At 38.1% G+C, this 12,641-nt stretch overlaps 1 protein-coding gene across 2 annotated transcripts in view; it reads left to right on the top strand.

The window, feature by feature from the left end:
- The window catches only part of LOC138706125 (angiogenic factor with G patch and FHA domains 1), a 238,925-nt gene extending 227,164 nt beyond the window's left edge, over positions 1-11,761 (top strand). For both annotated transcript variants that reach the window (XM_069835111.1, XM_069835110.1), the window contains exon 9: positions 10,287-11,761. In XM_069835111.1, coding sequence (XP_069691212.1) covers positions 10,287-10,430 — 144 coding nt within the window. In that variant the 3' untranslated portion in view covers positions 10,431-11,761. The remainder of the gene's footprint in view (positions 1-10,286) is intronic.
- The last annotated feature ends 880 nt before the right edge of the window (positions 11,762-12,641 follow it).

Below are 12,641 nucleotides of genomic sequence, written 5' to 3' on the forward strand. Positions count from 1 at the left end.
GTGACGAGTTGATGTAATGTGATGGCATGCAACTGAATGCGAAACAATCTGTCTTGGAGTTTATCGTGAAACTGTGGAATCGGCCCGACAATTTGTAGATGAAATAAACAAACTTATCCCATCGTTCAGTAAGGAATTTGTTTTCAACTCCGATCAATCAGGATATGAAGATGAAATGCATATGAAAGGAACCCTGGAAATTAGAGGTACCAAGAGAGTTGTATCAAAATCAACGAACATAAATACCCTGACGCATTCGTATGCAATTATGCAAACTATTAATCTGGATGGTAAATTGGCTGGGAAGTTATTTATAATGCTGAGAGAGAGTGCTCTGCCCCCCTACTATTCTTTCTCGCGTCAATGATCTTGCATGGGCAGTAGGAAATATTTACGTCACAGCAAGCAAGAGTGGGGAAAATGGGCTTAGCAGAACTACAGCTATGGTATGGGCACTGCTTTTGTCCAATAGCTGGTGAAAATAACTTGTTTTTGCTTGATTCCTGGTCTGCATATAAAAATCATACTTCTTTAGAGCAAACTATTCCTCCTGAAAAGTGTGTGACATTGCATTTCATACCACCTGGAACCACTGGACAAATTTATCCTCTGAATATTAGTTTTTTCCGTGCCTATAAAACATATTATCGCACCATCTGCAGCTTTAAGGATAGCCAGTTTCATGATAAATTCCACGACAGACTGTTTCGCATTCGGTTGCATACCATCATATTCCATCAGTTCTCGTCACCACGTTATATCAGTATGATTCTACATGCATTCTTTAAGAGTGGGTACCTATCTGAACGTCCTGAAAGGTTTATAACTCCCCAGAAGTTCGTCTTCGATCGTGATAGTGCGAACCTTTGTGATCACTGTGGCGCGTCATTTTTCATTCGGTGTTCAAGGTGCAAGTTAATGATTTATTTTGAAATTTCTTGACTGTCGATGATGTCCACTTTGTGAAGTGTAATAAATACATTCCATAGAGGGTTGATCTGTGCACCTCCCGGACACTCATTTTCTGTCGCCCTGGTGGGTCATTATCAGCTAATATTTTTCCTGTCATAATTATTGTTAACACAACACTTTCAAATGAGCCTTATTAGAGATTGTACTTGCGACCTCGCACTCAAGGAGTTCCTTTAAGTAGCTTTATTGATCGTACAATCAAACGTCATAGAGAAATATTTTGCTTTTCTGCTACCAGTCAGTACCTGTTCTTTTATTTTTCTAGAAATAATGTCCAGAAACTCATTTTGAATATCAAAAGAAAAATAAGTTACTTGATCTTTCCCTATGGCGGTTCAGTTTCTCACGAAGAGTGGTGTGGTGGAAGATAGTCAGAAGCAAGTTCAGTACCTTTGCGTTAAAGAATTGACAATTTTTAAGATCCCTTAAGTCGGTTTTCATTTGATCCTCATACGTAGAAGTGTATTACTGCATGGAATATAAAACTGCTGTCCTGTGATTTTCTTGTTTATTTAGTTGAGCCTGAAGTTTTATCAATGTCACCATTTCCTTATGAGGAATCTAATGTTTTCCATGAACGTGAACAAAAACATCTTTTGTGGTTGGTTCAAACAATTTTTATGTTGTAGAATTTTTCTCACTATTTTTATCCACTAATTTAAACCTCCCTTCTTAGACAAAAATGATATTTTTTGCTTTGAACTTGCGTAGTTGTGAAAACATTATACATCGTAAACATAAGTTTTCGTGTTACTGCAAGTAGGCCTAAACTAGCGTGACCGGCATACATGCGTATAGGAAATTATAAGTATAGACGCTGTGCATCAGTACCTTTGATGTAGCAATGACTTATTTCTATGACTTTCAAATCAGCTCTATCTGCATCAGCGTGAGGTTTTGCCATTTTCCCTAGAGTTGGCACTGATATCGCACCAGCAGTCGCCAGCAGAAATACTTTTCAACAGACTTGCCAGCGAATCGAGATTGCTGTTCCATCGTTCGCAGATACTCGAATACACTGATGTCTAGCGTTTGAAAGTGGAATTACACGCTAATGGATCGCATACACGCAGAAAAACAGACCAGGAAAATTCGTTCAGTGTCCATTCTGTATAATTCCTGTTCGTTAGGCATACTTTCTGTCCAGTTGGCAACTGTAAAAACAATACTTTGTGAGGTGCGTCCCAATTTTTAAGCTATTATTGCTGTCAAACTCATACTCAGTTTCTAAGTTCATGCCTGTTACGAAACTCCTTTGACTTCACGCATATTTCTTATATGCCGGCATCGATGCCTTGGTGTACCATTGAAACAAGTGCTTGGTCAAGCGTGGTGACTGTGTTGAAAAGAAATTCGTACCAGTGCCCTACTACTGTGGATCAGTATAACTGCCTGCGAAATAAAGTTTGTCCATGAGAGCTCTTGTTACCCTACTTTTTGAAACATCCTCGTACTTTTTAAAATACATAATTTTACTATTTATATGGCAACGGATATTAAGTAGTCTAGGAACACTTAATATACGAATATGAATAGTATTTGAGTATATTTTAGAGATAAGGAAAGCAAACAATGATATGTCTTAGTTAAATAAAAAAATTGCAATAATATGCGTTTTCGAACATTTGGCTGTAGTATCATACGAAGATAAAGGGGTAATAATGTAAGAAAAAAAATAAAATTTATATACACTAAAATTATTACACCCAGCGTGAACGACATTCTGAAGTAAGCGACGGAATATGCAAAGAAATGAACAATAGGCCCTGTAACTTTATACATACAAGAAGTATTGTATTGAAATTTACAAAGAAAATTCGAAAAAAAAAAAAAAAAAAACACAAAGAAAGGAACTGGGTTATAACACATAATTTTCAGGGAAAACAATATTATTTACATTATAGAATAATATTTAACTTTTTACTGCTTTTTTGTACGATATTAAATTAATCGTGAATATCCTCAGGTAATTTTGAATAAATATATGTCCTTCGGCCTTTTCTACAGTTTAGAACTTCTATTGAGACGTGCATATGATCAAGTATTTTCCTCCTATGGATATTCCACTGTCGCTCATAATTTACCGAGAATCTAATCTCTGCGTCTCGGAGGGAAGGCGTTTGCTAACAGACCGTGCGAAGCTGTGCGCATCAAATCTATTGAAACGCAAACAAAGGCTGCAGACGTGAAATGCAGTGCTATTTGCTGACACTGCATTGCAGCTCGGTACATAAATCTTGGGAGCGTCTTCTCACGTCTACATGGTAGACTCTGTAATTAGATGTCTTTGCATTATGGTAAATATTTCGGCCATCTGCAGGCGAAGAATCTGTATTTGTTTACTAGCAGAACCCTGTACGTATCCTTGACAGGTGTGCACGAGGGTTTTGCGTGTTTGAATGGTTATATTTAAGGACGTGACACACACGTAAAAGGCGCTGACTTCTTAATAGTCGATTGTCTGTTTGTCGCGCAAGAAGTTCATTGCACGATCAGAAGAAAAGAGTGTCATTCTAAAGTATTATGATTTGTTGTTTTAAACCTCATAGATGCCTCATCCTATGTATGTCGTATTACGTAACGTCCGTCTCATCTCACAAAAGTATTGGGTGGTGTTCATGTTTGCCAGGTTCATAGCAGCAGTGAGAGTTAAGGGAAATAGTTGCACAGAAAGTTACGTTGCAGTTTGCAATATTTTGTGACATAACAGTCAAGAGCTAAAAGTATATCTCTGACATCCTAAATAAAGAATTATGCTGTTCTGAAATAATAATGGAAAATATATAATTTGATTAAGTACATGGGTTTTCCAAAAAAAAAAAAAAATCTTAGTTTTGCCATGACTCTAATAAACTAAAACATTAATGTTCCTTAAAATACGCTACTGCATCTCTCTTTATATTGCTGTAGTATGTTTTCCTACTGATGAAGTAGAGCTCTACTGTCAATTCAGAACTAATGTGGAATGTCGTAACAATTTGATTTCTTGTCACTGGAGTGCCAACATTACGTTATTGAATTCATTGGTTTGCTTTGAAAGAGAGAAAAAACTCATCTATTAATCAGCTTCACATTGAAAATTCACTGGAAAAATTACGGTTGTGGATTTGGGAAATGTATAAAATAATAAACTAATATGGAGAATGAGCCTGTACCAACAGTAATGTTGTGAAATTAGAGTTTGAATAAAATATCGGAAAATTGAATAGCACTCGGTCTTAATACTTAAACAGTGCTGACTTAGATGGCGCAGTGAGTTCAAAAGATTGATTTCCATATCACGTGGCAGGGTAGGGATTAACGGAAGAAGACAAATGAACTATTTCTTCCACATACGCGCCGTTGTTTCTGAATGCCATGAACTCATTAACAGTTCACTTGTGAGAAAGGTATGTAGGATATTAACCAAGAAAGCAACTGACATCTAATGAATGAGAATCTTTTGGTTGGATCCTTAGCGCCTAAGCAAAATGAGACATTAATAATATATTAGGCCCTAAAGTTAAAAGCACTTCTTATTCAAACCCACGAGAGGAATAATTAATGCGGATGTTCTAAATGATATGTCGGATCTATAAATCCAACTAGAGTTGACAAAACATTCTTCATTGAACACTTTCTGACTAAAGGATAAGCGGGACGGACAGTCATTCTTCATCAGTTCTGTGTATTTGGCTTTCGAAGTGTGTATTTTTTGTGGAGTATAAGCGTGTGCCTCCCCGTGCTAACGTGCCGAACCCGATGTGATTTTTTCAGTGCCAACGGTTCACTGATGCGTAGAAATGCTGCAAACTTATGCGTGCAACGAGCGACCCCATGCCTGCAAGCGAACAAAGAGTAAATTGTGACAGGGATCACGCTTCGAATTCCAAAGAAGTCCCTAAATAATTATAATGAGGAAAAGGATGTACGTTGCAACTGCTCTTACACAACCTCTCCAAATGGTATGTCAGAAAAAAGAATGAAGTCCCACTAAAACTTTCGTTAATAAAATTGATCAACTCAACGATCAGGCCACATAATCTAAAGATCTAGTCTGTGACAACACACTCCAACGACTCAAGGTTTGAATGGAATCTTTGTCGTCGAAATCCTTAACGTTCTCGATCGGGAGATTATCCCGTAGAAAGGGAATTTTCACAGCCCAAAAGTGAACAATCGAGGAAAAGTGATTTTATGGGCAAGAAAAAGATAAAGTCAACCGTAATGTCACAATGATGTAATAGTATTTTGTACACAGTGTCTGGCACAACTATAGTTACTTTATTATAATGGACCTGTTATTATTTGTCTTCAGAAAAAACACATCTGGCCTGAACACCCAGTGTTTTTGAAGTTACAGCGTGGAACGTGATGTTCTTCCAACGGTATCAGTATACCATGGTCTGTCTATTTGTCGCTCACTTTTGTGCGTGCACTTCAAATGGCCTGTTCACAGTCCTTATGGTAGCGAGTGACAGATATCCTCTTTGAATGCATCTCTCCGCCGCGCGTCATGCGGAATGTCGAAGCGCTGTGTTGGATTTTCATAATCTGTGAAATTTTATGATCTCGAACGTGAAAGCGTGAACTTGATGGTCGAATTTTTTTTTTTTTTTTGCATTGTGATATGGAAAGAGAAATTGAGTCTCCATCGGCCGACTTCCAGAAAATTATCCAGTCCTGTTTTTGGTGTATAAACCTTTGCCAAATTGGATACGCGCTCATAAGCGATTGATTTTGGAATTGTCGTTTGCGGAAATATGAAGTTTAGCGACTCGTGAGGATCATTTGTTACCACTCGAGAGTCGACCTCATCGCATACTAATTTTGAGCTTCAGTAATAACTAATAAGTCAAAGTCTGACGGTTCGTATCTGTAGGAATCGAGAGATACAACTTCTCAGTTGTTGCTGGCCGACACCTCTTTTGCAGCCCTTCTGTTACGTACATTGGCGTTGTCTTCATCAATGAAAACAGCTCTATGCAAAGTGTCGTGCGTACTATGTGACCATTTTGTATGTGGAACGTAAACAGCGGCGCGCTATGTAGTACAAGCGACCATCCGTTACACGAACAAAATTGTCGGGTAATATATAGTGCCATTTGCCGGTGGAAGTTTCACACGGAATTAGGATAATATGAAGCTATGATAGTAGTGTCAACAGTTACTTTTATCTGTAGTGATGACACCAAAATCATATGCGATCATATCTGTGCTTCACTTTATGAACTTCTGTCACAATTTCCTAGGATTTTGGTAGCTATGCTACTCGTTACCTCTGCATATGCCATTTCGAACACTGTATCGTAGAAAGTTTCAGTGTCTGTCTCAATGCTAGGCTATAATTAATGGCATAAATGATTTACAGGGTGGGCAAAATAAAACTGGCCCGGACAAAGAATCGTGTTACGATGCGGACACCTGATATTGCGCACCAAACACCAATCTTGAGATTATGCAACGACTCTTTCAAGTACTCATGGGGATTTAGTGATGCATAACGGCATATGTTGTGTGAGTTAACATACCCTGACAGGCTGAACAAGGCCTCATCTGAAGAAATGAAAAACTGAGGATCCAAAAGTGCTTATTTCACTTAACTCAGAAACCACCGACAGAACTCAACACGCGAAGGTTCGTCTGGACGCTTTAACGCTTGCACAGCAGTAAGTTTGTGAGGATACAGATGCAGGCCCTTTTTGATAATGTTTCCACTCGACGTTCTCTTAATTTCCACAGATAAACGGCGTTGCGATTTCGTCGGACTTTGTTCCAGGCTTTCCTGCACGCGAGCAATGTTTTCTGGTGTTCGAACTATTTTCGGATATTTAACGGTTTTTATTCCCTACAGAGCCCGTTTCATGCCATTTTGCAACCAAGTTTTGCATTGCAGTCTTTACGGGAGGTTTTGCCAAAACACGTCCAGTCTGAAACGCTTGCGCAAACAGTTCCGCACAGCTTTTCCATGAATTGTGCTTCGCATAACACTCGACAATGAACACGCCTTGTTTTATCGTGAGCACCATTTTGTGTTGCATTCAACTGGCCACTAAACACGTCAGCTCCTCTCACTCACTCAAACGTAATGACACAGCAAAGCTCGGTACAAAGCATGCGGGAAATGCACAGGCGCAGACATGTGACAGCAACCCATTGTTGCATCAAAATCACGGCTTTCTGCATTATCAACGTGATTTCCGCGTCAGTCTTATGTATAAATTCATATATTTCATATATATTTCCCGAGGGCCAGTTTTATTTTGCCCACCCCGTAGTAGTAGTGGTAGTGGTATATTTTATAATAATAATAATAATAATAATAATAATAATAATAATAATAATAATAATAATAATAATAATAATAATAATATATTAAGCATACAAAGAAATAATATCATGGTCTGAAACAGTTGCCTCTTGTTGGATGTAAGAAGTTTATTGTGTTCTTCTTTGCCAATAAATTTAATTTGACCTTCATTACGAAGTAAATGGGTCCCATGATTAAAGTTTTGCTGTTACATCTAAAGTGAATATTTCAACGTGGAACATTTAAGTAAGCACCTTTTTGGGAAAAATGTCAGTTTCCATATTGTACACGTATCTTGCTTCTTAGCGGGAACGCGACTCACAAAGAAAACATGTTATTCATTAATTTAATTTTTTTTTTATTTTTCTTACTGAATTGTTCTTCGAGGGTTTTTCAAATCCGTAGTGGGTTTCACTCTACAGGAAGTACTGGGGAAGGCTTCTGTGCCTTGCGATCAGCGTATAGGGCATTATATAGATCAGCCGTGGCGAAACTGCGACTCACGAGCACATTGTGGCTCGCAGTGCATTTCCCTTGCTTCCTACCTACAACCCCCACCCTCTCACTCACTGGAGTCAAACTCCGTTCCATTTGTATTTGTCTCTTACCTGCGAGTGGCGTATCGTCGCAATATCTCTCTCGAAACCATGTACCTCTACAAAAACGAAAGTTTCAAGTAGGATGGGAGGACGCATTTTTTTGCTGACAATATGATGAAAATATTAAATGTATGATTTGTTCACAAGTATTACTAGGAAAACGGTTGTATAACATTAAACGGCATTATAATACATATGGCTTATGAAACATTAAAAGGTTAAGCGTTATTATTATTATTATTATTATTATTATTATTATTATTATTATTATTATTATTATTGTCATTATCATTATCATTATTATTATCATCTCTGTACGTCGATTCTTTTTCAGCAGATGTACGAATAATGCGGTTAGATCTTCAATTTAAACTCACAGATTTACAGTATGATGTTAAATGAAAGCTAGATGTAAGGACTTGACAAATGTTGAACTTTTCAAATCTTTGGAAAAAAAAATATATATATATATATATATATATTTGAAGCTTTGTTCTTTCGCTTGCTCTGTTGAAGCCATGTTCGCTGTAACTTACGTTTGTGAAAAATTATTTTCAACAATGAAAATAGTAAAAATCAAATTTAGATCACGACTGACAGACAAATACCTTCGTGATCAACTACGACTGGCAGTAAGTGACATAATTCCTGATTTTGAAACTTTGTCTCAGAGATATTCTGAAGACAATTTTAGGTTGTGATAATGTGTCCTATGTTTTCTTGTTCATTTCTTTCTTCGTTACACGTCCTAAACATTAGTTTGTAGCCTTGTACTGTATATAATTATATTTAAGTGCTTGACGTAAGGAAAATGTAAAAACCGTTAATAAGTCAGACAGTTGCTTCACTTCCCCTTCGGGTGTCCGGCTCCCTCCATAGGTGCTATGCACGTTGCAGCTTACACAGTGGCTCGGCGCACGATGACATTTTCGCCACGCCTGATATAGATGATGTACGAACAACTATATGATATGATTTCCACGTAGCATTTTATCTTATCCTTTTAATAGAATTTGCACTCTTTCGCGTCTATGTTGCAACTCTTTCCATTGGATTGTTTAATAGAGCTGGAGGCCATAACCGTTACATATATAGAGAGCAGCTTAGTAAAATATTGTGGCACCCGACTGGAACATTCTACTCGTGTCTAGTTGCCTTGGGAGTCGAGCGCGCTTCCGGCTGGAAGGAAGGCGCGGGGAAATCGGAGCTCGAGCTTCGATGGGCGCTGGGGTGTGGTGCGAGGCGAGGAGAAGGAATACTGCGAGACGCTAGCCGCGGTAGGGAGTGAGAGGGAAGAAAAGCGACTGGGAAGAAGTACGGAAACATCTGGAGGTCGATTGTTGTGGGTTCCAGAGGCTTCGCGACGCAGAACATTCTAGACAATCGTGGTAAACAAATAACACCGTGAGTTGGCGACGGAGTCAGTGAGCCGCGAGAAAGCTAGTTTTCGGAAGTCAGTCTACACAGAGTCTTCGAGCGAGCAAGGAAGCCAGCCTTCGAGACCGGGATTCGCCGTGAGGGAGACCACGGCTGGGAAGACCGGAGTTCGACGTGCCGTGGACCATAACCGGAAGACGGGATTCGAAGTGCAGTGAACTAGAAGAACTAACCAAGGCGAACGAAATGTGAACTGAGAATTGACAGTTTTGTTTTGTACATAGTGCTTTGTGAACATTAGTTGAAATTAGGAGTACATTGTTGTTCTTCTCAATAATACACGTGAATTGTAATTGTCGTTCTGTGGAGTGCAATAACGACTGTGTTGCTGTGTTGAGTGGAATACCCATTGTTGACGGGTATGTGGTTAAAGTTGGAAATAAAAGTCACATTGTTGTATAAAAGTTACATTATTATTGGACTTCAATAAATATGAATATATCTAGTAATAAAATGCTATAGAAATGTAAACGGACATAAATCACGTAGTAATAAAATTACCAAACGACAGTGTAATGATAGTCATTTATAGTATAAGAGAGTAAAATTCGATTTTATCCGCGAGTGGACAGTTTGGTGCCCGAAGCGACGCAGAGGGTGATAATTTCCACGAGCGCATAAAGCTTGTTCACTCTCGTGTGTTATATACATTGGTTTATCTATTACTACTGACATATAAATTTAATTTTAAATTGTGGGCCTTTTCTTGGTAATATGTTGCTTGTGAAGAAGTTATAAATTAATGATTGTATGGATTTTATTGTTTGCTAAAGTTTGATTGTGAAGGAGAGAGTGATTTAAATACTGCTAATTCACTGGTGTGAAAAGCCATTGTTTGGGTTGCTAAAGGTGTGAGATAAAGACCAGTTTAGATACCAATCATAGATAAAAGTGATAAATATGGACTACAGTAATATGTAAGTTTAATTCCAAATTATTAAGTTTGATGAAGATTTTAGATACTAATTCTGGTATTTTTTTTTCTACAGGTCCCTCTGGTGCCTCGACGAGATAAAGCTGGTCTGGGTTCTTCTTCTGCAGAGATGCCAGTAGTCGTTGAGAGTCCTGCCGAAGAACGCAAGAAGGCTTTGTGGCGAAAAACGCAAAAACGTTATCAAGACATATCGCAATAGCGCACTGTACCTACCGCGATAAGTCGCTTCATGTGTGTATTGACTGCAAGGGAAAGGGTGTCATGCAATGACAACGTGTGGAAGATCATCGGCAGTATACTGTACTTCAGAAATTAATAACTAATAAGGTATGTTTTCGCGTTAGACTGGTTACAGTGATTGGATGATTGCAGATGATTTCCCTGCACTCTCAGAAATTCAGCGAAATAACATCAGTTATATGAAATAAGTTAGAATTTTTATACTTTACTACGTTTTAGTTGATATGGCCATCAGTTACTGCTGTGTCGCTGTGACTATCTCTAAACACATTGGACCGTGTCCAAGACGATCGCCTACCCTCGGTCATCAGCTCTGTGCGAACACAAGAGTGTCAACACGACTTCGCCAATTTATTTTATGGTTGTAAATAGAAAAATCATGGAATACTCCAAGAAACACTTCCATAATATTGTCTTTCTCTATTACAAATTTCTTAACGAGCTGTGGAAATGAACTACCGTCGGTGAAGCATCCCCGTGTCCAGGATGGTTAGAGTTCGAGGCGAAGATATGGGGAGAAGAATAGATGTGAGGAGGATATTAGACCAAAATGAGTTTTAAAGTGATCTCACTGTCAGCAAATGAAGATGTCCAATTTATTCCTTTGTACCACTGGGTGATGCTATGCAACAGAGATAGAACGTGACGATCATGACACGAAGGAATACAGCAAACTATAGACGTCAACTATAGACTTTACTGATGTTCAGCATAGTCTATCTTGACATGTGATAATGTCAAGGCGTTGTTCAACTATGTAATACCTCTTACATATTATACAGTGAGCACCACTTCTTGTCCTCACTTCTCTGCACAGCTTAATTGACAACAATAATCTTTTTGTTCTGAAGTATCAAAATATATTCTATATTTTTGGCCAATATTTTTATTAAATTGATAGCAATAACCGTTGAAATAAGAGTTGATTAGCATTGTTTATTGCTGAAAGACGTAAATGTTTACATATAAGATCTAAATGGACAAAGAAAACGTGAAATATATGAAGCAGTGTATATTATGTGGTATAATATAACTGCCTGCTCCTGTTTCGTCAAAACAATTCGTCACACTATTATAATACATCGGCGCCATCAATGAACATTATATGACTACAACAACATGAAATACACTACTTCTTCGTAATTCATTATTTATACAATTAAACATATAAAGGAATTGCATAAAATATGATTGTGTATTAACGCAATGAATTAGAAGAGCTCTTTAAAAGTTGATGGTTCTCTATTGTCTTTTCTGAAACGGTCGTTAATAAAATGTTCATATTCATAATGCCTATGTAAATTATTGATCTGTGCTGTGCACCATGTCGCAAAACTCATAGTCTGTTGCATTTCAGAATTGGTTTAAGAAGTTTAAGAAATTTGATGGGTACATACCTTGATACGCGTACAGTTCCCCTTAAAAAGAATGAGACGACTCTTGGTCGTCGGAAGTTAAAGTTCTACAGCGCTGTTCACTCGATATCGACGTAGCCAGAAAGACATCTGGTCGTGCATGCGTAGGCCTATTTTCATCTTACTCCAAAGTGCACACAAGTGCAAAATGTTATCCGTTGTCTGTGTATTTCTGATGTAGGTCTCTTTTTACGTTCTTGATCGTTTACCTTTAATGAAAGATTGAAATATACCGTGTAACACGAAAGTCATTCGCCAAAGTGCAAAAACTATATATTAATTTTGAAATGCCAGATGTAGACATATGGCAAAGACAGTAGGGAACATTGTAAGGACCACGACAAAGACAACAATGACCTCGACAAGGACAAAGATCAGGACCGTGGTTACATACAAGAAACACGACAAACACCACGACAAGGATTATGCCACGACATAGACCACCATAAGGATTAAAAGGAGCAGGACCACGAAAATGACTATTATAAAGAGAACAAGGACCAGAATCAGGACCATGATATTATACTACGACAAGAAACACGACAAACACCACGACAAGGATTACGATAAATACCACGACATGAACCACGACAAGGACGTCGAAATTTACCAAGATAAGGACTATGACAAAGACAAGATGACAAAAGCAGCAAGGAGGACGATAAGGACTATAAAAATACAACAATGACCACAATTAAGACAACATAGATCACGATAAAGGACATGTCAAAGACAACAAGGACCACGAGAAAGTA

The sequence above is a fragment of the Periplaneta americana genome, chromosome 9 (genome assembly GCF_040183065.1).
Source record: "Periplaneta americana isolate PAMFEO1 chromosome 9, P.americana_PAMFEO1_priV1, whole genome shotgun sequence".
NCBI lineage: Eukaryota > Metazoa > Arthropoda > Insecta > Blattodea > Blattidae > Periplaneta > Periplaneta americana.